Genomic DNA, 25,612 nt, shown 5'->3' with positions numbered 1-25,612 from the left:
TGCTTTAAAAATGTATGGAGATTATAGTGTGAATAAGGCAGAACTGTGGGTGTGGGTCATATATCCAGACTCCAGGGGATTCAGAGGTAGGCTTCAGCTACAGTGGTACTTCCATGCAAATCTTTCTTTGGTTTGGCAGTTTGCTCCCAAAAAATCTTGACCAGTCTGGATTAGCAAAAACCACTTGTCCTTTCCCCAGCCCCCCTTGCTTTTGAATGTGGGTATGTCTACATGCAGCTTGAGTGCCAATTTTAACTAAATTGGTTTCATGTTTAGTTAAATTGGTGCACCTTCTGATTTGGATGCTCTCGTCCTTTCGATGAAGAGTGCCCTATTTTGACTTAGTTAAAGTGGTGTCCAAAACTGTGTGTTGATAGGCCTGTCTCGCAGCTCACACCAGATCCTATTAGGTTACCTCTAACACTTCCCTCTGCTGTGATGCCTCAAAATCTGACAATGACTGATATGCCAAGCACACTTCATATTAGTACCAGTGATTTCCCAGTTGGTTTATATACCTCTGTTATCTCTTGTTTTATACTTATATTGCAGTCAGGGCAGGGACTGTTTTTTGTGTCTGTGCATTGAATAGCCTAATGTGGCCCTAATCCTTAGTGGAGGCCTATAGGCACTTTCTTAATACTAAAATAATAACTAATGAAAGGAGATAGTTCTTCCCCTGAGGATCATACCTTAGCTTGAAAGTGGCCTGCTGCTCCTTTTATCTTTTGCTCAGGTAGGCTCTTTCCCTACCTGTTGCTAGGCAGTTCCTGCCCAGCACTGCCATTTTTTTCCCCTGCAGCCATTGGTTGCCAGGTGTCAGGTATTGACCCGGACAGTCTAGTATTTTCAGCTCCTGTCTGGTAAAAAAAAAAAAAAAAAAATTCAGAAAATACCGGACACTTAATATCCAGTATTGTTTTATTTTTTCCCGGCGAGGGGGCGAAAATACCAGACTGCCCGGGTAAATACCAGACACCTGGCAACCCTACGACACACTCAGCAATCGGGTCCCCCTCCCCCCAGGCTGCTTACCTGGCTCTGCAGGGGAGCTGTCTAGTCCTAGCAGCCTGTTAGGAGAGGTAGAGCCCAGCCTCTCCTGTTCTTAAAGGGGCCATGCTGTTTTTTAAATTTTTTGTATTTAATAACTTTCTGGGTCCTTTTTTTTTCTCAACAACTTTGGTCCCCCCCCCTGTTTTTTCAACAAAATTTTTTCCTCCTTTTTGGAGGAGGGGTGTGTTTCGGTATTTTTGGTTAAACCATCTGGCAACCCTAGACACTACTGTCTCCCTACTATTCAGTTACCTTATGATGGCACAGGGAGCTCTTGAATGAAGTATAGCTTCACCATGGCAATAGTAACACCTTCCAGTGCTAAGTGCTGTGGCTCCGGTGAATTATGCCTGGTGTAATTTGTGGTAGGATCTTATTGTCGAGCTTGCCATTTCAAGGCAGACATCAGCCAGAAAGACATCAGCCTTGTCATTTCAAGGCAGAAAATGGAGCCACTGAATGGCCCTGTCAAGGCTGTTCCCCACTCTGGCACACCGAGTGCAGAAGGTGGGGGCCTGTAAGAGACCTTTAAAATACCTTGCCTCTACAGGTGTCTCCTTAAAAGCTCCCCAAGTCTCAGATTCCCTGGTCTGACATCACCAAGTGAAAAAAAAAAAAAAACCCTTTCTTCTTGAACCTGAGAAGAAAGCACTTAGACTTCTTCCAGAGGGGTACCCCCAACCTATTTTACCACAAGAGAGCTTGAAAAAAACAAACTGTAGTCTCTGATAAGCTGACCTCTCTGTCTTAGGCCTGCATACACAGACCTTCTGTTACCTTCAAGGACACAAGAATCAAATCATTGCCTTAAATAAGGTGATTTTATTAACAAAACAAAAAGATATACTTGGTTGCTAGGTGTGACAGAGCAACTGAGAAAAGAACAGATTGACATAGAGAATTTGTATCTCTGGGATACAGCTTAAAATGCTGTGTATGGGGCAGGGCACATGGACTTAGCACAGAGAAGTTTAAGCAAACAGCAAAACGAAGAAAATAACCTGATCGTGACTAAATAGACATTTCCCTATCAACTTACGATCCATGCTTCAAGGTCCAGTCCATTTTCATGCCCAGTATTACTTGTAGGCATGGTAGTTCTGCCTGGTTCAATTCATCTTCTTCCCACTTTCACCTTAAAAACACACACAAAGAAAACAGCAGGCAGATATATCTTTCAATTCAAATCTTAACACCTTTTCCCATTGGGTTTCCTGGCTCCCTGCCAACACCCCCTTGCTACATGAGTTTAACCTGTTAGTCACCGAATGCTGGCCAGCACTCCTCCTATCAATTACAGGCCCAATTATCTAATGAGGGTTGAACGACTCCACTCAGTGTATAGGCTAGACATCTGTCATGTTATGCTGACTTCCCGGATTTAAGTGGAATGCACAACTGTGAGTCAGGCAGTAGAGCATACTCCCCCACGTCTTCCCAAGTGCCATTATCTCTATGTTGAGCACCATCAGAAGTTCACAGGTAGAGCAGGCACACCAGCACAGGCAACGTCGCCCTCCTCTTCTAGCATGATTGGCCAGTAGAACTGAGTAGATGGGCATATAGAGGGAAGTCCAAATATTTTCTCTTCTGTATGCTGGCAGTCAGCCAGAGCTACTATTGTGGGACATCTAAAAGCAAAGGACACCAGATTCAGGTAGGGGAGAGAGAGGTTTTGAGGCAACGGTACATTGAAGAAACAGCTATGTATGGGTTATCCTGGCTATGTTTTCTTGTGCTTTCCAGTTCTTATGACGACCCTCTGAATGTTGGGCATCTTTCATAAGTCCTTGGTAAAATAAATCAGGCCCCTAGTGTGTGATTCCATGGACCTTGGCTGAAGCTTTTGCTGAATAGGTACTTAGACTGTTATGTGTTGACAAGGTCACAAACAACGGATCTGGTTGTTTTGGGGTTTTTTTTGTTTTTTTTTGTTTTTTTGCCCTGTAATGAGTCTGGGACAGCAACATGGACTCCCTCTGACCTGGAAGAGGAAGGGCCCTCTAAGACCAATTGGTGGGCACGACCAGCCTCACCTAACCCTGCCCACAGGAAGCAGGAAGGCGGGACTAGGAGTATAAGAGCTGCGAGCTCAGTCAGAACAGACCAGAAATTCTGCCCACAGTGAAGGGTTCAGCCACGTCACACCCAATGGGAGGACTGGGCTGGGTCGTCAGGATCCCTGCTGGCCCCTAATTACTGGCCTGGGCTGCTGAGACCGCTGCCATGGCCTGAAGATATGCCAAGACCTCCAGAACCCTCACCAGGCCCCAATGACTGGACTGGTCCACCTGGGCCTCTGCCTGAGCCGGAACCCATGCCAGCACCTCCATTCCCAGCTGATCCCAGGGAGCAGCTGCTGATCCCAGGGAGCAGCTGCTGATCCCAGGGAGCAGCTGCTGATCCCAGGGAGCAGCTGCTGAGCCAGGTAGGCCTCTAGGTGGACCTGGGAAGTGGCCCAGGGACAGCTGACTCCAGGGCAGCTAAAGAGATGGAGGTTGGGAAGGCAGTGTGTTGTGGCTTGGATCCCCACACAGTGGCTGCCATGCTGCCATTGTCAGGGCCCTAGGCTGGGACACAATGGAGCGGGAGGGCCTGCGTTCTCCCTCCCCCCCCCCCCCGCCACCTCTTCCCACCCCCTGGTGACAAAACCCCTGCGCTTGTCAGCTCTCCGCCAGTGAGGATACCCCTGCCCAGCTGGGATCCGTCTGGAACAATAAATTGTTGAACTGCTTGTGTTAAACATTTGTCTATCCGCCTGCCCTGATTCAGGGCTGGGCCTTATAAGCTGTTCGCCCAGGCTGCGCCCCCGGCTGGGCCTTATACACTGGTGGTTGGCCTATGGCTAGGCTGAGGTGTGCTGAGCAAACTTTTGGGCGACTGCGGCACTGCAATTGCTCTCTTGCAGGGCACTCTATGGAGTCAGCGAGGCCTCTCGCTGACCTGGACCCTTTACATGCCCCATCTTTGGTATGTAAGGCTTTAAACCCTTAGAACCAAAAAAGCGTGTAATTTAGGTTGCCTACACTGGGAAGTTTTGGTGATGAAAGTGCCGTCAGTATGCAAAAGTTGACAAAAAGAAAGCTGCCACCCTCTATTGACATATAATGGCCACATTGTTAGCTCCTCGCATTAACCGAAAGAGCAAAGCAATGTGGGTGTTCATCCCACAGTGCCTGGTATCACCTTTGGTTGGTAGCCACTGTGGAAGCGTGCAACATACAACAAGGCATTTTGGGAACATGAAAAATATCCCATTAGCCACCTCTTTGCTTCACAGCCCTCCTGGCTCTTCCACAGATTCTGCATGCCACGGGCTGATAAGATCCAAAAGCTTTGGGGTGTTCCAAGCAGGAGAGTATTTTGAGCAACATCCATCTCTCTTTCCCTGAGAAGACACCATGGAGAGCACTTCATGCTGCAAACCAGCAGGAAATGGATTTTAAAGTTCCCTGGGCTTGCCGGGGGAGGGGAGGGGGGAAGGGCACATTTCTGTTTACCTGTTTATGTGGCTGCAGAGTAGCAGAGTTCAAAACACTGGCCAGAGTGACTAATCAGGCACTGTGGAAAACATCCTGGAATTCAGTAACCTAATTCGGAAAGTCTACTGTACTATACACTGCATAATTGTCTCTCCCTGTGTCTCCCCTTGAGAGTAAAGGCGGAAGAGAGACAAAAGTCCCTCTTGAAGATGGAAGTTTTTTGTTGCCTTAACTGGGCCTTTTTGTGACATTTGTCACAGTGCAATGTGACTGCTTTCCAGGTTTTGTCACCAAAATGGGAGTTTTGGTAACAAAATTTGCCAGTGTAGAATCAGAACACTAGAACTAGGTTGCCCGGTGTCTGGTATTCACCCAGACAGTCTGGTATTTTCGACTCCTGTCCGGTAAAAAAAATTCAGAGAATAACGGACACCTAAAATGTCAGTTTTTTTCTGAATTTTTTGCCGGCAAGGAGAAGAAAATGTCGGGTATCTGGCAACCCTACAAACACTCAGCGCCCCCCCCCCCCCCCTCTGGCTCCTAACACCTTCAATCTCCCGGCCCCAGCCCCCATGCTTACTTGGTTCCCCAAGGCTGCCGGCAAAAATGGCTGCCAACCAAAAGACCTAGGGGAAGCTTTCCCTGGGTCTTAGTGATCAACCTCTCCCCTGTTCCTATCCCTGCACTCACTCTTAAAGGGGACATGCTGTTTTAATGCTGCTTCATTTTAATTTTTTTTTTTTTGGCTTACTTGGAGTCCTTCTTTTTTTTTTTTTTTTTTTTTTCCTTCAAGAACTTTGGTCTCTCTCCCCACACCCTCCCTTTTTTTCCCTTCAACAGAATTTTTTTTCTGGTTTTTTTTGGGGAGGTGGTGTTCGGTATTTTTGTTTCAACCATCTGGCAACCCTAACTAGAACTGGAAGAGACCTCGAGAGGTCATCGAGTCCAGTCCCCTGCCCTCATGGCAGCATCAAGTACCATTTAGACTATCCCTGATAGATGCCTATCTAACTTTCTCTTAAAGGGTTCAAGAAATGTGACCATATGTGTCCCAGTTCAGTCCCATATGTGTCCCAACTTGTGTAGATAAGCCCTTATTGTTTTTACATACTTTTGCCTTACAGTCTACTGCTATCTGTCATTTAATTGAGCCAAACACTAAGTTGTAAGCCTCTTATGTATATACTGGGAACCACCCTTTTATAAATTGGTTATAGCAAAAAATACATCTATTCTTGGAGAACACTAAGAGTCTGAATGAGATTCTATACTGTGATTTTGTTTTTTGAAATTTTGTGTTTTTTGCAGGATGTTCTAGAAAACTAAAAGAGAGGGAGCAGAAAGCAGTTTTTTAGTTATGACAATTCCTGTCCCATTTTTATGGATCTGCAATAGGTATTGCAAATGACTTGGCTAGCCATCTCTGCTGCATCCAATATGTGTAATTTGGGCACAGATGTTACAAAATGACCAAATCTAGTTCTTTCACAAGCCAATGTAGATTGTTGTTGTCTTTGTGATTCAGATGGCTACTTCTTGCACCACTTCCAAAGAGATCAAATTTAAATCAGCTTGCTAGACCAATATCAACTATTGTCTTCCACATTTGTGCCTGCCTAATAAGACTGCCTAATAATATGCATTGTGGGTACATATAGTTGAAATTGATGCTGTGGGTCATTGCTGTATGGTTGGAAATCTCCAGTCAATGGTAGTAATATGGGCAAATCCTGAAGACGTGGCAAAATGCAAGTGGAACGGTGCATGCATCACAGACAGATGATGCTGTGTTTTACTTTTATCCAAGAAGTAAAATACTTGGTCCTTTGGGTGGTAGGATGCTACAGTCACACTTTGAAAACGAGTGACAGTCATGAAAGGGAGGAAATGTACCTAGAAATCACTGCATGTTGAAGCTGTTGATCAGGTGTTTCCTCTGAAATTCTGGAGTTTGTTTTTCTCTGTAAATTCTACTGATTTAATCATCACTTTGTGATGCTAGTGTAAATAAATTAGAATGTAGTTCAGTGCTATACTGTAAAACTAATAATTCTGAACTGGATCATTCATTTTGCAAATCATTCTTCAGGTAGAAATTGAGAAAGTTGGATTTTCAGAGCTCCAGCTATTTCCTGATGCTTGCAACCACCTTCTGATTATAGTTTAAGGATAATTAAGAAGGTAGTCAGCTACCTCTGTTATAACCTTGGAATCTGACCTTTTAGTCTGGAGGTGATTTAATTGCTTTCATGCAAGTGTGGAGGTTCCTTAATGACTGTGTGGATACTAATTCATTCTCCATAATTACTTGTATGAAGCATATTTAGGGTTTCAAACAGCTTTTTGTAATCTTTACACAAGGAGTTGATTCCTTAATCCTCTCAGCAGATGTAATTCATAGACTTTCTCTTGGGGAGGGGGGGAAGTGCTTGATAGTATCCTTGAAGGGACAAATGTAAGTTTGGATGTGCCAAAATTGTAATTAGGCTACATTAAAAAAATCAACCCAAAAACCAAATTAGCTGTTGTCAAAGTATATAATAATGTAAATGAATTAAGCAGTGTCAGCAATAGCCAAACATGAAACACTAAATCCAGGCACAGTGTTGATTACTAGGTTCATGCCTGCTTCTAATCTGAGCTCTCAGCATCTGTTGTGCATCAGTAGCAAATAGTCAAAAGGTAAGAAACAAGTAGGGCCTGCCAATATGACAGAAGCTCTCGAGGCATTTCTCATTCTGATTTCTAGGGAAGTGGAGGCAGACTTTGATGATGTTTGTATCCCAATTTTGTGGTTTTGGCATACCTTAAATACCTTAGCCTGGTGAGAGTGTGACTTGTTCAGGGAATGTGTAATTGGGATCTTAGTAGGAATGATTCTTATCTGTTGGTTATGACATACTTTCGTCCTGGCGTGGATTAGATTTAGCAGAAAATAGCAGCTTTGCCAGAACCTGGGACGTAAACAGTGAAAATGAGAGACTTGGCATGGTCAGCATATATCAAAGAGGATCGGAGTCCCAAGAGATCATTCAGAGATACGGCTTGATTATATTTCTTTTCCATCATTTCTGTAACTTCTGAGAATCAAAATGGAATTTCTGTCTGGTAAAGTGGTGTAATAGTAAACAGTGAAATCCGTATTGCAAGTATCTATTCCTCATATTTTGAGCTAACATAATAGGGAAATGCCCTGCATTCTCTGTTTATTTGATGATAATTTAGCCGTACAGTATTAATTGCTTACCTAAAATACTCTTCAGGAAACTGTACTTGTATGTGCGCCTTGATATGGTTAACTCAGAATTAAAAAAAGAAAGGTGTGGGGCTTGGATTTTTTTAATCTTAGTATTGATACTTGGAATAATTTATCAAACAGAATTAACATCTGTGTGCAACAATAGGGACACTGAGAGGAGAACTTATTACATAGTTAATATGGGCTACATTACTGAATATACACTGTTACTGGTTGAACCTCTCTAGTCCAGCACAGTTGGGATCTGACTGGTGCTGAACCAGAGAATTTGCCACTAGGGGAGGTCAATACTGTCTAACAGCATTATTAACACTCCCACTACTTACTGGTCTCTTAGCTCTAATTTACCCCTCAATGTCTAAGTAACAGCACAGAACACTGAGAGCGAGGACTAGTGGTTGTAAACAAATTTTATGGGCCTGTGGGAAACATGGCCACACCCATGATAAGTGGACATTCAGCTAACTAAAATCATGCTGGACCATGGATGTTGCTAGACCAGAGAATGCCAGACAAGATAGATTCAACTTGTACTATCCTTATGTTACAACGCTTGAAAGTCATAACTTTTTGATGCTTTGCAATTTTTTCCCACTAAATCCTTCAAAATCTCATATGTAGGGCCCTACCAAATTCCTAGTCCTTTTGGCCAATATCATGGTCATAGGATTTTAAAAATCATAAATGTCACGATTTTAGCTATTTAAGCCTGAACTTTCACAGTATTGTGATTGTAGGGATCACGACCACTCAAAATGAGTTGAGGGAGGTTGCCATACTACCACACTTCTGCCTTCAGAGCTGGGCAGCTAGCGAGTGGCAGTTGCTGGCCAGGAGCCCAGCTCAGAAGGCAGGGTTGCTGCCAGTAGCAGTGCAGAAATAAGGATAGTATGCTATGTTATTGCTACCCTTACTTCTGTTCTGCCACCTGCAGCGCTGGGCTTTCTCAGCAGGCACTATTCTCTGGCCTCCCATCTCTGCAGTAAGAGTGGCAACAGTGTGATTCTCTCCCCCCCCTCCAATAACCCTGTGACCCCCCAACTGCAACTTCCATTTGGATCCGGACCCCCAATTTGAAAAATACTGGAAAAATGCTGATCTGCCCTAGGCAATCTGTATACTATGTGGTAAAAGCCCCTCCCCCCCCCCCCCCCCCCAAAAAAAAACAGATTGCATGGGAGGGAGGGAGCTAGATCAGAATTTGCAGTTCATGATGTGTTTTTCTTGGCTGAGACACTTTGGTAGGTCCTACTCGTATCGTCTGTGTTTGTAGGGACAGAATACTTAATCATGGGAACTTGTATTACATTTTAGCTAACAATAGGTATGTGGTATTCAATAAATTTAAAGTGCTATAATATTTTGAGGATGAATAAATTCTGTATTTTATAATAATATTTTGAGACAAACTAGAAAGTGTTAAATAAATTGTTCAATGAACTGGGATATAAGTTGGTTTTCCTAGAGGAAAAAAGCTGTCATGCCTCATATGCTTTGCTTAGCAATTCATTTTAGCATTATAGGATTCTTGCATAGCCTAGACCTTCAGGCATAGGCTAGACTTTAAACATTGTTTCATTTTCTTTTGCCTCATAACTCAATATATATATATATTTCTTTCCAAAATGACATTTGTCATTTTCAGTAAATGAATAGTAATACAAGAAAACATGACAAAATAATTAATGGCATAGTTTTTAAATGTTAGAAAATCATCCTTTAATATAAAAAATAGATTAAATGCTATATTTAGTGGTAAATCATTCCACACAAACTCATCGTTAGAATTTATAATTCTCAACTGTTCAGAAATTGAAAAGTGCATGTTTGAGTGGCCAGAATGGAATATTTCAATGACCATTGGCCTGACACAAAATGTTCATTAATATATTTTAACTGGTTCGCTCTTTTGTTTTCTTAGTTTTTGTTTGAAAAGTATTCTACTGGCAACATGCTTAACCAGTCTAGCTATGATATATAAGACCAGAATCCCAACTAGGGCTTTGCTATTACAGGTGGTTGGTTTCAAAGTGTGAAAGTTGGGCAAGAGCTGGTGAGTAAGTCCATGATGATCAGTTTGTCTCTTAGGGAATGTCTGCTGTTGAGAGTATTTTTAATGTGCGCTAATTAACATGTTAATTAATTCAAAATGTCCTATGGTAAGAATGCAAAGATTATGAAGTTTTGAATAATTTTAATCATTCATTAAATTAATAAATGTCTTATAAATTGTTTTAGGGAAGAAAATGAAATGTATGTACAGTAGTAGAGATTTTGTATTAATTTCTAGCAATTACCTGTTAAACATTTTTGGAATTTTAAAATAACTATTTAGTTTGTGTATTTTCAGATTAAAACATTAAGGATAATTATATATTTATATCTTTGAATAAATTTCTTGTTGGAACTTAAATAATGCTAACAATGAAATTCCATCTCTCTGTAGAGACTCCACACAGATTTGCATATGGTTTAAATTTCACTGAAATCCTTAACTGAGCGATACATGGGTCCTCTTCTAGCTCATTGCACTAGAATAAATTTCATCCATATAAAGTACTAGAAGATTTACTCAGCATTGCTGAGTTCCTTAACTCAATTTTTGGGTTTTTTTGGAAAATGAAATGAAAATGTCTGCTCCTTGTAGTCCTTAGCCAGAGTGAAGAATGCAGCAAACTGTACTTCCCCTTGCTACCTGACAAAGGGGAACAGCCAGCAATGTTCCCGTACAAATTGGGGATGGAGGACACTTTAGCCTCTCCAACCCTAAAGGGTGCCAAGGGTGTGGGAGGCTCGGGGCTGAGGCAATCCCAGATTGTGGGGAGAGGCATGTTCCCAACCAGCCCCTTTCACCTGCGTGATGATTGTCTTTTCTTATGGTTTTCTGAGAAGCAATCCCATTTGAGGCATATTCCATTTTCTTAGCATGACCAAACTCTGACTTTGCTTTAAGTTATGATAAGAGGAAGCTGTATACCGAATGTGGTGGTCCTAGCTCTTACCGTTTAGGAGCAGTTCATGAACAAACAGACACACAAACAGACAGGCAAACTCTCTCCAATGTATAGTGAGAAGTAACTTCACTGACCATAAGTCATGTCATACCCCCAAGCAGGAAACACCTGTGTAGGAATCAGGAAATGCTAAGAGTTTAGTTCAGAGCTTTCTGTTGAGTGAGGGGAAGGTTGACCTCTATAGACTGGGAAAAGGGGGGTAGGGAGACCCAGATGTTTTTATACACCTAAAGAACTTGTCGAAGCAAACGCCTCACTCAGTTTACGCGGCTAAACAGACAGTTTTATTGGCCAATAAAAGCAAAGTGAGCCAAACGTGGTCCCAGCAAAGCTGGGTCCAGTAAGGCTGCTTAATACAATCAATCCTAGTATTTTATACCCTTAACCAAACAAGTCTGACGTCAGGGCAAGAAATCAAAGAGAACTTCAAAGAGGAATTATTATCAGCATAGAAAGAAACAGGCTAAAAGGGAGTTCGAGCTTCAGCTCAAAATAGTTCATTAACACATTCCAACAGCGCATCCCTCTGGTCTCTCCTCACCTCGGTGAAGGCCAGTTCACTCCCTCGTGCAGACACAAGAAACTGAAATGGCTTTTTGTTATACAGAATGGCTTCTAGCTAAATATGAAATAGCTTCTACAATCTCCCCCCTTTTAGCCTTTTAAAGGCTAACCATTAAACCGTTTTACATCTCCATTTTCATCAAAGCCTTTATATACATTTCTTGTTCGTCTCTATGCCCATCATATTTTAACATCATTACTTCCACATTCCCTTTAGTGAGGGTCTGTCCCTTGTTTTCTAGAATACAAGAAATACAGCATTTGATTAGCAAGAAACAAAAATAAGCACAAAAGAATATAGCCAATACTAAAACTACACCTTGCAAAATCCAAGTTCCCACATGTCCAAACCAGCCTCCCAACTAAGCCCAGAGGGTCCAGTCTTCCCCTTGCTTTAGGCGTTCCACAGTTCTTTCAACCTCTGAGGCATCTTCCTCTACTTCTTTGCTGGTGTCAGAAATATACCCACAGCATTCTCTTCTTACTAAGGCACAAACCCCACCCTTACTAGCTAGGACATAGTCTAGGGCCATTCGGTTTTGGCTTTTTCTTACCTTGGCTCCTGAACCATTACATGTCCAGCAGTACTTTCCAATTGGGGTCAAGGCTAGGCGGATATACCCTGGGTTAGTAAACCTTTTATCCTACCAAGTATCATTTGGCTTTGTTCACTAAACAGTGTGCCATTTGAGTGTTGTTTAGTGGGACTGGAATCATTGGGATACCTCTTTCTGAATGTACAGGACTGTGAGCACATATCCAGCAACCTGTGGAATTAAATTCTTGGGAAACTTGGTTCATTAAAAGCATAAATACATTTGAACCATATAGGTGTTAACGGCTAGGTATTAAAAACAAGATTAAGCATAAGCTTAACATGAATTGTTTGTCCAGCCTCATGCTGGCTGTTCTTCAGGACTTCGTAGATTTCTTCACCTATCGCTGGCAGGTCTTTCTGGACCGCAGCTGGTACCTTGGCCTCGGTCTTTCAGGATCGTCGGCTTCAGGGCTTGGATTGCCGGTACCAAGCCTGCGCTGATCCTCGTCTACTTCTGGACCTGGATTTCTGGTACCAGGTCTGCGGTGATCCCCATCTGCTTCTGGACCTGGGTCTCCGGTACTAGGTCTGTGGTGCTCCTTGTTGGGGCCAACTTCTGTAGGGGCCAGGACAGGTTTGCAGTGGGATGCGTGAATCCAGGTGGGCAATCCTTCACACTTTACAGCAGTATGGGTGGTCAGAAGGACTTGGTAGGGACCCTTCCACCTGGGTTCCAGGGCAGTCTTCCGTTGGTGAACTTTCACGCAAACCCAGTCTCCTGGTTGTAGTTTATGGCACGACTCAGTCGGGGCCTCTTGGAAGGCGTCCTTAACCTGTGAATGATAGGACTGTACACACCTCATAAGTTCCTGACAATACTTGACTATGCTTCCTTTAATGAGTATGGCATCAGCCAGATTAATGTCTGGGCTGCTTAACAGTCTCATAGGTCGGCCACATGCAATTTCATGTGGACTGAGTCCAGTTTTCCAATTAGGAGTGGCTCTCATGCTCATTAGGGCAATCGGAAGTGCTACTATCTATGTTAAGCCAGAGTTCTCACATATTTTAGCAAGTTTGTTCTTTAAAATCCTGTTTCATCTTTCTACTGCTTCTGCGCTCTCCAGGTGTCGTGCACAGTGCAGTGCTTGTCTGGTAGAGTAGTACTTTTCCAGTTTTTTTTAAAACAATTTTGCCCAGTAAAGTGGGTACCTTTATCACTGGAGATCACAAGGTGTATTCCCCATGATGGGATGTAATGATTTAGAAGTTTCTTAGCTACTGTGATGTCATCATGTTTCCTGCAGGGATAAGCTTCTACCCATCCCAAAAACAAGCAAACAATAACCAGCACATTATTCAAAAGATTGACATTTAAGCAATTGAATAAAGTCCATTTGTAAATTCAGAAATGGTCCCAAAGGCGGAGGTCTGGTTGCCGGAACTGTCTTTACAGGTTTACCCACGTTGTGGGCTTGGCAGACAGGGCAAGCCAGACAGTAATCTTTGGCTGCTTGGGAGAATTTGGGAGCAAACCAATTTTGTTTTAAGGATTGCTACCATCCCCCCTTTTGCCAACGTGCGACAATCCAGGGAGCACGGGGGCAAGGTGAGGTAGCAAGACCACTGGGGCAACAATGTGGCCATCAGAGCTGCACCACAAGTGGTCTGGGCGCAAGGTGCACCCTGCCAGTCTCCACTCCTGCTTTTCTGATTCTGGGGCTTGGTTTCGCAGGAGGGCCAGTTCTGAAAGAGACGGCGTAGGAGCTGGCAATGGTAGGAGAGAAGGGAAAAACAGCAGGTAGAGGAGCAGATTCCGCTACATTCCAGACAGTACAAACTGCATAGCCTGCTACTAAAACTCTACTAGAATTATAAAGGCAAGAACCATTTATATAAAGCACAATGTTAAGATTATTCAAGGGACTTAAATTATTCTTTCATTAAAACAACAATATTGTACACACAACAATGTTAGAAATACATATATCACAATTAAGACACACACAAGACAAATCTGGTCAGAACACAGAACACAAACTTATTATGTCATGACACAGAACTATGATTTTTTTTTTCAGTTAATTTTCAGCTGATATTAGCGCTATTTGATGATCTAAAAGACAAAGAAAACACTTGTACCTCCATTGGGGTGGCCCATTATAACTTAAAATACTGCCTAAGATCTGTTAGGAGAACCGGTTACAGCTAGTGCCTTACCACTTCTATGGGCGAGTGAGCTGCAAATTTCTGAGAACAAGAGCGCTTCATCGGTACTCGTGACCTTCCACTCCCTTGAATTACCTCAGAGATGCTAGCCCTCTCCAACAGTGGCATGCCTCAGTTTTCCTCTTGTACTGCAGACCAGGCTTTTTCTTTACTGCTACAGAAACTCTTAGAACAAGGTGCTTGCTAGTTACTATTCCAGCAAGCAAAAAGGTTTTTCTTTCCTGAAAAGAATCACATGCAATGTTACAGACTTACTTATGGGGGACAGTGCTCCCCCCCTTCCAGAACAGACAGGCAGTTTGCAGACACACACAACCTTGGATCTGAAAGCAAGCCAAAGGTGCTATCAGCTCAGCCTTGAACAGAAACACTGTGAAGTTTCTGGGCTTGGATTTTTTTTTTAAACAATAATTAGGTTCCTTGGAAGACACATTTAACCCTTAGGGTGCAGGTTTTACAAATTTACAATGTATAGATTCTATTCTTTTATGCGGTTAACCAATTAAGTTTCAGTAGAATTCCTTATTTTCTCTTTAATAGATTTAACAAAGTGTCTGTAACCAAATGTTTAACTTGACTGTTTCATTGCTAAGATGATTAAAAGAGACGACAAGAAACAAGGAGTCATTTCTTAAAGCAGGTTTCCCTTCATATATAACAACAATCGCTTAATTCCGTCCACTCTCCTATGCAGTCACTTCTCACCTTCACATACTCTTTAATCACTTGCTTCGTCCTTCTAAAGAAAAACATTCCTCATTCCTAGTAACTTTCTAATGTCTGTATTTCTACTTTCTTTATTCCTTCTTATGGTTTGTCTTTGCTGAGCTTTACTTTCATCTCTCAGGGCTTTAATTTTTCCTCTTTTCCAATCTGTTAAATGCTTACAGGTCCTTGGACCATTATGCACGTACATGTAGTACACAGGGGTGCTTTTCGGCAGTGTGGAGGGATGTTTAGACTAACTCTCACCTAAACTAACTTTACACACTCCAAAGAAAGAGTCTGCCGGGTCTAGAGTGTCAGACCTTAGCAGCTTATGAAATAAGGGGAGTCGTCACTCCCTCACATATTCATTGAGTCTTGAGGTTCAGCTGACCCTCCCCCCTGCGTTCAGAGCTCCCTCGTGGGAGAGCCCTGGTGCAGCTGGGATCAACTCAAGTCTCAGACCTATACAGCGGCATTCATTCTTCACTCATTACATTCATACTCATTTTCCACACACAATTTTTTTTCTCCTTTTTCACATTTTTCCTACAGTTTCCACATTTAGATGCATCTTTATTTATTGTCCAGTTCCCATGGGTTTCTATTAAGTGACGCTGCCCTAAGACACCCGGCACTTAATATCAGATTTCATTAGGATCCTATACCAGAAGGCACTTAACATAAAGGCACTGGAATTCCTGTAGACTGACCTACCCCCATTTCCTGCGCGCGCTTAATTCTGTAAGGCACCGAACCAAAGTCCGCCTGCTTACACCATATTCTGCAAGTCACCGAATCAGGATCCGCCTGCTCGCTCTGCGAGTCACCGAATCAGGATCCGCCTGCTCGCTCTGCGAGTCACCGAATCAGAATCCGCCTGCTTGCTCTGCAAGTCACCGAAACAGGATTCGCCTGCTTGCTCTGCGAGTCACTGAATCAAGATCCGCCTGCTCGCTCTGCGAGTCACCGAATCAAGAATTCACCTGCTCGCACTGGTCCCCCCCCTTTTTGTTGCGAAGCACTGGACTCAAGGTCCACCTGCCTCGCAGGGGTTTCCGGCACCTGCCCCAGCCCGGCAGAACACCACGTCCTGGCGCCTGGAGACAGCCTGGCGGAATGGGGCACTATGGCCTGGGGTTAGCCTCAGAGGTCAGTACTACGCCCACAAATAACAGAGAGAGACAACAAAGCTTCCCCACAGTTCCGTGTGCCGAGAGAGAGAGTAATGGCACCACACCAGCTTTTAGCGTCCGAACACAGAGGGTCCAGCGCATGGCTGCCTCACTAGAGACACCGGTGTGCCCTTTTGGAACTGTGACACATAACACAGGCCTAATAGACAAAAACAGACACAGACAGACAAAAATGTTAGCCGCTCCACAAAATTGAATTCCGTAGCTCCCCTTACCCCGATGGCTGGCCGTCACTCCAAATCCCAAGCCCTCAACCAGGAGATTTCGTAACAGGTATCCCCTTTACCTTCTCTTGAGCGCTCTGAGAGGTTTGGAAGTGGAGTGCCGGTCCGTCCATATGGGCAAGTGGCGCGTTAGGAATCTCGGTGGGACCTCCAAATTGTCGAAGCAAACGCCTCACTCAGTTTACGCGGCTAAACAGACAGTTTTATTGGCCAATAAAAGCAAAGTGAGCTAAACGTGGTCCCAGCAAAGCTGGGTCCAGTAAGGCTGCTTAATACAATCAATCCTAGTATTTTATACCCTTAACCAAACAAGTCTGACGTCAGGGCAAGAAATCAAAGAGAACTTCAAAGAGGAATTATTATCAGCATAGAAAGAAACAGGCTAAAAGGGAGTTCGAGCTTCAGCTCAAAATAGTTCATTAACACATTCCAACAGTGCATCCCTCTGGTCTCTCCTCACCTCGGTGAAGGCCAGTTCACTCCCTCGTGCAGACACAAGAAACTGAAATGGCTTTTTGTTATACAGAATGGCTTCTAGCTAAATATGAAATAGCTTCTACAAACTCTTTGCTGATTTTTGAATGTCAATAGAAAGCAAGGAACCATGGAAGATAATAAAGATAAATTTATTGAAGAGATTTTTTTTTTATGGAAATGGTTATGGACATATTTTGTAATATTGGAAAACTGTTTTTGCAAACAAAAATGGATTAAATTTCAGCAGTTTTCAGGAGGAAAAGGAGACAGTTTATTTGCAAAAATATTTGTAGCGCCCCCTCTCCACCTGATTACCTTCTTTTAAAACCAATCTCCTTTCAGGTTTGGATGGATAGGTCTGGGTTCTTCTGGATCCCGCCACCCACTCAATTTTATTCTTTCTGATTGATGTACTTGGCGGTGCCTCCACCCCCCTCACTCCTTCCTGGCAGGGTCACCAGGGCAGCTTGGGAGGAAAATTCTAGCCTAGGATAATCCCCAGGTATTTGCCAGATAGTTGGAGACTCCCAGAAAATAGCACAAACACATACACTATAATAAACACAATTATATTAAACAGGAGACAATTATAACAGAACAGGGTAAAACTGTGAGGTTAGTGTCCCGTTGGTACGTGTACTTTGTTGGGGCCCTTGATGACTGTTGACCACACAATCCTTCTCTGCAGTGGTTTAGCAGTGGAGCTGACTAGGTCCAGTACAGCCCAAAGGACTCACAAATGGGAGAAGGCAGTAAATCCCTCCACAGGTTTAATATGCTGCAGGTAATAAAATCCCCAAACAAATTCCCTGACTTACTAACTAAAAATTGGTGCACTCACACACTCCATGAATGACCTCAGGTTAAGAGATGACTCAGTCTCTGCAAAGGGCTGCTCTCTTCTCACAGGGGTCCTCTTCAAGCAGGAACCAGGCTGCTTTGGTCCCAGAATTTCCCCTCACCGCGAAGGGGTGCAGGGCTCAAGATGCAGACCACACAACTGCACCAAAATTCAAACTATAGCCTCCCAGCCCAGCATTCAGACCCACACAGCAGGCAGCAGCCCTGAACTTGCTGCTAGAGCCGAGCTGACCATGCCTTGACTCTCTCACCCAGGGAGCTGGAGAGCCTACTCAGCCTGGCTGGGGAAGCCTCCCAGCAAACTCCACAACTGGGAATCAACAGGGGAGACATAAACCCAGCTGAGGGATCCTGCCTTCAGGTCCCTAGAGGCTAGTTCTCAGGGGGAACCTTGCATGCAGGCCTGGGGCTTACTAGCTCCCACACAGCCAATCCTCCCCTTGCCCTGGCTGGCTCCAGACTCCCCTCAACAATGGTCTCTCCTTCCCCCTGGGAGGGGCATCTCACTCCCCATGGGTTGCCGGGCTGACTCTGGCCCTGGTAGGGAGGGGGAGCCAAGGCAAACTCAGAGTGCCTCTCCCTGAGCTGCCAGCAGACAAAGCCCCAGGAATCCAAGTAATCTCCTTGGGGGTTACATATTTTTTGGTGAAGTCATAACTCTATAATGAAAAATGTTTTGATTTTGAATAAAAACCATTTTTAATGCAAAAAACATTTCATCTGAAAAATATACATTGATAGTGCATATAGTTATGGGTGCAAAATTTGTCTCTAGTTGTTTGTTGGTAGCTCACACGCTCACAAATTGGAGAACCACGGCTGAAGGGTTTAGTGTGGTAGCAGAAATTAAGAGCATAATAGGAAAGGAGAGGAAATGCACAGACCAGGAAGATACTGTGCAGAGTGTAAAGGAAAAATAATTACATTTATTGAATACAGTGACCTACTGGATGAATGTATGGTCTTTTAATCTTTATAATGCAGAATTATTATATAATTTTGTTATTTCTATTTCTTTTTGATGTGCAACACAATCAACTGAAGTAATTGATTGTATAAAGCTGTATTATGCAGGCTACTTATGCACTTTCTGGTTCACCCACCAGGAGTGGATAAATTGCTTTTGGATCTCTTGGAATAAAGAGTCACTGTGATAAACTGCCAGAAATTTCTCCTGCATTCCTCTCCCTCTTTGTTCTGCCTTCTGTCCCTCTTTTCATGCTCTATTTTCTAACCTTGGTTTGCTGAATGTGAACTAGAATTTGGCAAATTTAGGGGTCAGTGCCAGCTGTACTCAATTGAAAACAGGGAAGAATTTTTAGATTGTGTATTATTACATGAAAAAGGAGGTCCCTAGGTATGTTTGAGACACTTTGAGCAGGTACTGTATGAATTGCTCCTTTCAGCATTCCTTTCTAAGAAGAAAGGGCCAGTCAGAGGAGATGAAATCCTTTACTAGATGGACATTTTTGGCATCTTCATCACTTCAACTACTTGGCATACAGAGAGATCAGACTGCAACCAGTTAGTCCTGAATTGTAGTATGTGAAATTCACAAACATTTGCAGGCAAAATCTTATTCCTGCTCTGTATAAATATGTAATGTATAAATCTAAATAATTCACAGGCATGGATTTGGAAGCTTACTTTCCATATCCAGACAGCATGCACTTATCTTCTCTGGGGATGCATAGGACAGATATTGGCTCTGTAGCCACTAAAGATGTTTTTAGTATAGACATTTTGCATGAAGTAGGCTGTATTACTGATATCCTTTCATCTCCTTCCTTTTTTATATATAAAAATAATTGATTCTGCTCCTGTGAAGGCTTCCCCTCCACTCTGGCACTCCAAGTGCAGAAGGTGGGGTCCTGCAAGAGACCTTAAACACACCTTGCTTCTATAGGCTTCTGCTTAAAAGCTCCCCGGGGTCATAGATTCACTGGCCTTGGGAGATAGGCTGCCACCAAGTAAAAAAAAACCACCCTTTCTTCTTGAACCCAGGAAGAAACCACTTTGACTTTTTCCAGAGGGGTACCCTCAACCTCTTTTGCCATAAGAAAGCTTGGAGGAAAAAAAGAGAGAAGACAAACTGCATTCTCTGATAGCTGACCTCTCAGTCTTAGGCATGCATACACAGGCCTCCTGTTACCTTTCAGGACACAAGAATTAAATCAAAACCTTTAAAAAAGGAGGTTTTATTAACAAAACAAAAAGATATACTTGGTTGCTAGGTGTTACAGAGCAACTGAGAAAAGAGCAAATTAAAACACAGAGAAGTTGTATCTCTGGGATCTAGCTTTAAAAATACAGTGTATGTGGGACAGGGGAAGGCACATGGGCTTAGTATAGAGAAGTTTAACTAAACAACAAAACGAAGAAAATAACCTGATCTCAACTAAATAGACATTTTTCTGTCTACTTACAATCCGTGCTTCAAGGTCTAGTCTATTTTCATGCCCTATATTACTTGTAGGTGTGGTAGTTCTGCTTGGTTCAATGCATTTTGTTCCCCCAACTCCTGGTTTAAAACTCACACAAAGGAAAACAGCAGTCAGATATAGCTTCCTATTCAGATTTCAAAACCTTTTTTCCCATTGGCTCTTCTAGATCCCTGCCGACATCCCCTAGCTACCTGAGTTGAATCCTTTAGTCTAGTGGTCACGAACCAGTAGATCAGCTGTGACAGGTGATCCTGACTGGTTTGGCTTGGAACCAGAGCACTTTAGGTGCCCTTCCCCACATTGCTGCGCCACTCCTGGCCGCTGCCTTAGAGCTGCCCCCCCAGCGGCTTCTGTTTGCTGTTCAGGGTAGGGGAAGCAGAAGGCGGGGGGAAACTGATGCCAGACTGTTCCCTTCTCAACACCTCTGTACCTATCTCCACAGAATGAGCAGGGTGAGGCCTTGGAGAAGGGATACGGAAGGAGGTGGGACACAGGTATTTGGGTTTGAGGTAGATCCTGGATTGACTCTAATTGGGAAAGTGAACTTGCACTTAAAAAGGTTGCGGACCATTGCGTTAGTCACTGAATGCTGTCCAGCACTCCTCCTATCCATCGCAGTTCTTTTTACACACTGCTAGCCAGCTATGTTCAATTTGTATCCCACAATTCCCTCTGTTTGCTACACCCACTTGTTATGTCTTATCTTAATTCAGGGGTGGGCAAAAGGGCCTCTGCGGGCTGGATCTGGCTTGCCAAGCGGGTTGATCTGGTCCGTGGAGGCCCTGCCACTTCCCTACCCCCAGGCCAAATAGGGCCTGGAGGTAGGGGAAGCGCATGAAGTTTCCTCCACTCTACCAGGAGCACATAGCACTTTGAAGTGCAGCGTGCTCCCCGCAGGGTGGGAGGAGACTTCACACTTCTGCGCCCCCAAGCTCTGATTGGCCTGAGGGTGAGGGGAGTGTGGGAAGCTTCCTCCGCCCTGCCCCCACCCTGCGAGGAGCACACGACACTTCAAAGTGCTGAATGCTCCTAGCAGGGCGGAGAAAACTTTGTGCGCTTCCCCGCCCCCAAGCTCTGATTGACCTGGGAATGGGAGAGTGTACGAAACCTCTTCCCACCCTATCAGGGGCATAGGTGCTTAGTGGAAAGAGGGGGCAAAGTGGCTTCTCCACCCCAGACTAATCATGGTCTGTGAGTGGGGAAGCCTGGAAGCATCCTGGCCCTGCCCCCTTCCATTTTAGCCCCGCCCCTTCCAGGGTGGCCCTGGGCCACTTCAAAAATTATTTCCCACCCGTCTTAATTAATATTATTATTTCAGTGGGTCAGAGACTGTATTTTGTTAGGTTTGCTTAGTGTTGTGCAAAATGGGGCCCTATTTCTGATTGTGGCTTCTTGGCATTACTATATTACGAATAAGCTGTTGTTTTGGGCCATAAAGTTTTTACATTTGAGATAGTTGCCTTGTGTCGGACAACTTTCTAGCTCTCTGTTTTGAAATAATAATGTTTTCAAAATGAAGAATGAATGACAACTTTTTAACCTTTCCTTTTTTTTTCTTTTCTTGCAGCCTGGTGCTTCTTTGTTCAGGTGTGTATTTTATTTTTCTTTAATTACTATTGTAACACCTGAGTAAGTCCACCATGTATAACAATGCTGCTGACATTGAAAGTTACTGAATGTGTGAATGAAATCAGTGTTTTCGGGCTCTATTGCCACTGTTTATATTTAATTTGATACTTTCCTATGTGGGTTATGTTGTTTGATAATTTACGTTAGTGCTCACTATTGCTTCACTACTGAATATTCACTAAGTGCATTGTTCAGAACATACCTTCACTATGTTCAGCTTTAGCTTGTACTCACATTAAAGAAGGAATTACTTTATCTCAGTGACACACATCTGAAAGCTGTAGGGAGCACTTTATCAGATAATTGCATTGATGGTAATTGCTTCTTAAAAATTGATCCGTTGTGAAAATTGCTGAAAATGAACTATTCTAAACTTAGTATCAGCAAAACAGTGCTGCTTTCATTGTAATTGCATTCCTGTTGGGGGGGATATCAGTTGATAATAGTGTTATGCAAAAATGTCCCATTCTTAGGGGAAAGGAGACCTTTAATCATGACTGACTTGTTTTTTGATCGACAAAATGGATATGTTAATATCTATTATTGGATCAACTTCTGTGGAGAGAGAGAGAAGCTTTCAAGCTTACACAGATTTTCAGTTCATACTTGACCTAGTCTCTGAAAGACATTTGGAAGTGCAAAATTGTGTGTGTGTGTGTGTGTGTGTGTGTGTGTGTGTAAAACTGAGGGGGAGAGATTGCACAGTCCCCTTGTTGGCTATGTCGTAGTACTTCCATAAACCAGAAGACTGGATTCTCCCTCATCATACTTCTACATCTGCTTTTTCATATTTTGTGGGGGTTCTTTCAACAAGTGGACTGAACATGATGGACACATTTTTTCCAACCTATTGTTTTCTTATTGTTTGAGGGGATGTTGCAAATGTTTGTTCTCTTCTCCCCATTGATTAGGTGAGGTGGAAGTAACTGTGAACAAGGGTAGACAAAAATAGATTATTTAAAATAAGTTCATATTTAAGTAGGATGCTTTTATTTAAATTAAATACAGGTGTATTTTTAACAACTTTTAAAATTGACAACCACGTTATGGCTGAACTTACAATAAATTATATTAAACTAGAGGATTTACCTGGCGATACTCAGGTCCTTGTGAGGGCTCAGGGCAGAGGTGCAGGAGTCAGGGTGCAGGAGTCAGGGCTGGGAGGTTTGGGGGGCTCACTGCGACCACCTACAGCAGCAAGGGCAGTGATGTGGCCTGTGGCTGGCAACATGGAGTGCTCTGGCCCCAGCTGGTCACTCCTTTTCTGATGTGGCTGCCCTCCTGTGATCACTCTGCAGTATAACTGTTCCTAGAGTTGCCAGGTGTCCAGTTTTGAACCGGACAATCCAGTATTTGAGCTTTCTGTTCAGGAAACAAATTAAGAAAATATGAATGTCTGATATTTTCTAAATAAGATGTCATATAGATTGTGATGCAATGTCAAGTATGTCCGGTATTTTTGTTGAAACCATCTGGCAACTCTAACTGTTCCCCAGACTCGCTGGCACCAGTGGTCATCAGTGTTTGCTCTAAGCTGCCCCTCTAAGCTGAGAGGGAACGTGTCTCTACCGGCTGGGAGAGATGTGCTGCTCTGTCCTCAGCAGGGAGCTGCTGCTGTTGTTGAGGGAAAAGTGCCCTTTGCCCAGTCAGGCACCTGAGTGCACCAGTCTTGAGCCCCTGGCTGAGTGGGGCTCATTAAGCAGCTACAGAGCTGTTTTGTTACGCAGCTTAGAGGGAACACTGGTGGTCACTCTCTTCCTGTTGCAGCTGCCCCCCTGTGGTCACTGCAGTGTAACTGTTCCCCATGTTTGCTGGCTCCAGTGGTCATTGTACAGCATGACTGTCCCTGCTCCTAACCCCTTCCTTTTCTGTTTATGGAAAACAGTCCCATTCCAGGCATTTCCCATTTTCCTGAAATAACCAAACCCTGGCCTTTCTTTAAGTTAGGATAAGAGGAAGCTGCATACCAAATTTGGTGGCCCTAGCTCTTACCGTTTATAGGAGGAGTTCTTGAACAAACAGATTCACAGATGGACTCTCACAGGCAGATACACTCATTTTCTAAATATATAGATAGATAGATTCAAACCATAATATGAAATAGTACATGTTAACTGCCAGCTTTTAAAGAAGTCATACCACTGAACTGGTGGATGTCATTGGCTAAACACCTGGAAACAGAGTTTTTTGACATGCTAAGCCAACTTTTAACAGCAGAAGTCCTTCTGCAGATGCAGAGAGAACATTTTATTTCAGTTTATTCAAGTAGTTTTGATCAATGATCTGTTCATTCAAGGTTGAGAAACCAATTGGTAGTTGAAAAAGCAGGAAAGCTTGTTTACCTCTTCCCAACTATGAGCAAAAACTAGGTGAGAGAGGATGAGCTCTACTACCAGTTTTAACATCTTTGGACATGTTGATCAGAAACAATCAGTTCAATTATCTAACTACAGTGAATACTATGTTTAATAAATCAATTAGTTTTAAATGCAAAACGTGTTTTGATAAACTTTTTTTCTTACGAATCCAGCACATTTGAGTTAATTTTAATGTAATGATGAATATAAAATAAACCTTAAGGGTCTGTTTTTGTGTATTAAATTGCATTTGAATTTCCATCTAAATAGAACTTGACCCAAATTGCAAGTAAATATTAACTATCTAAATGTGAACTGCATCATTTGTTTCTAACATAATACAAATGTAAAAATAATCTGAAAAAATGCAAATTAAGCCATGTAATTCCTTCAATAAATGTATATTCATGTAGTGTCTATACTTTTGATTGGCAAAAAAGAAGCACCAAATTTTGTGTAAAGGCTATCTTTAGTTGCAAATCATTGTTTTGATGGTTGCCAGCTGGTGGTGAGAATCAACCTTTATTTAAGAAAATAACTTTTCTTTAGGAAAAGCATAAACACAAAACACAATTATTGATTATTTAAATTAATAATTGGTGATTTAAATTAACATTTCCTGCTTGCTGATTTAAATTATTTAAATGGGATTTAAATTGCTTTGATTTAATTTAAATCTGTGCTTTCTATTCTTTTTTCACCCCAAACAAAATTCTCACCAGTGTTTGTCTTTTCAACCCTTACCATGGAGATGAAAAGGGAAATGGCATAATAAATTATCCTGTTGTTCATTAACTAGGAGACCATGGGAGAAACAGATAAGCGGACATACAGTAATGTTTGGATCTTATTTCATAATTAAAAGAACTGGGATGAAAAATAAAGAAAATGTAAGGTATTGGTTCTGACGTAAGCCACTTCACTGATCTGACACATGTTATTGATATATCTAGATAATATTTGTTGTTATGGTACTACAGCTATGGAACAAGAGGAGCAAAAATTGAAATGATGATGAAATAAATCGAAATGGACAAATGAAAAATAGAAGAAATAGAAGTAGACTGAAATCAAGTTGGCAGTCCAGTTTTTGTCTTATTTACCTAACCAGGTAATCTTCTTTGGGGACAGGAAGGTGGCTAGAAATAAATAGTCACCCTCTCAAGTACATGTATACTCTATCCCCAAATCTCTCTTTTGCTACCACACTTGCATGTTGTGTCTTAATCTCGTGCTAGGCAACTTTGTTACACTGCATTTCCTTACCAGTGCCAGTTGTAGACTCTGAGTTCGACAGAATTTGATAGCCTGATAAGGACGACACTTGCAGTTGTGTGCTTCAAGTACCTCCTTGACAGGGAACAGTACATCTACTAACAGAGTGAGACTATTTTTACTTTAGCATTATAAGTCAGCATCATAATGTACTTCTTGGTGGTGGTTCTTGAGGATGATCATAATGATAATACTTAACTCTTAAAAGATAATTATTCTTCTTAAAACTTACCTTGTGGTGTTCTAACATGAAACAACTTGTATTTTCACTTGAACAAAAATAGAGAAAATGTTTTCTTAAAAAT

General features: G+C 42.7%; 1 protein-coding gene and 1 long non-coding RNA gene across 9 annotated transcripts in view; one reads left to right on the top strand and one right to left on the bottom strand.

Moving 5' to 3' along the window:
- PTPRE (protein tyrosine phosphatase receptor type E) overlaps positions 1–25,612 on the top strand; it is a 266,865-nt gene that overhangs the window by 45,554 nt on the left and 195,699 nt on the right. For 6 of the 8 annotated variants that reach the window (XM_075935266.1, XM_075935265.1, XM_075935269.1 and 3 more), the window contains one exon: positions 21,614–21,633. The exons of 1 other annotated variant lie outside the window; for it this stretch is intronic. In XM_075935266.1, the coding sequence (XP_075791381.1) occupies positions 21,614–21,633 (20 nt within the window). Of the gene's footprint in view, positions 1–21,613; positions 21,634–24,375; positions 25,144–25,612 lie in introns of those variants that run through there. One more of the 8 variants, XM_075935268.1, reaches the window with a different exon arrangement.
- LOC142830428 (uncharacterized) lies at positions 22,348–24,127 on the bottom strand. Its single transcript, XR_012905659.1, has 3 exons — positions 23,668–24,127; positions 22,765–23,037; positions 22,348–22,601 (listed from the first exon to the last, which is right to left on the bottom strand). It is a non-coding gene; the product is annotated as an uncharacterized LOC142830428 (long non-coding RNA).

This window comes from Pelodiscus sinensis, chromosome 8 (genome assembly GCF_049634645.1).
Source record: "Pelodiscus sinensis isolate JC-2024 chromosome 8, ASM4963464v1, whole genome shotgun sequence".
Lineage (NCBI taxonomy): Eukaryota > Metazoa > Chordata > Testudines > Trionychidae > Pelodiscus > Pelodiscus sinensis.
Note: the sequence above shows the minus strand (reverse complement) of the source record. Positions and strands in the feature narration are given on the sequence as shown.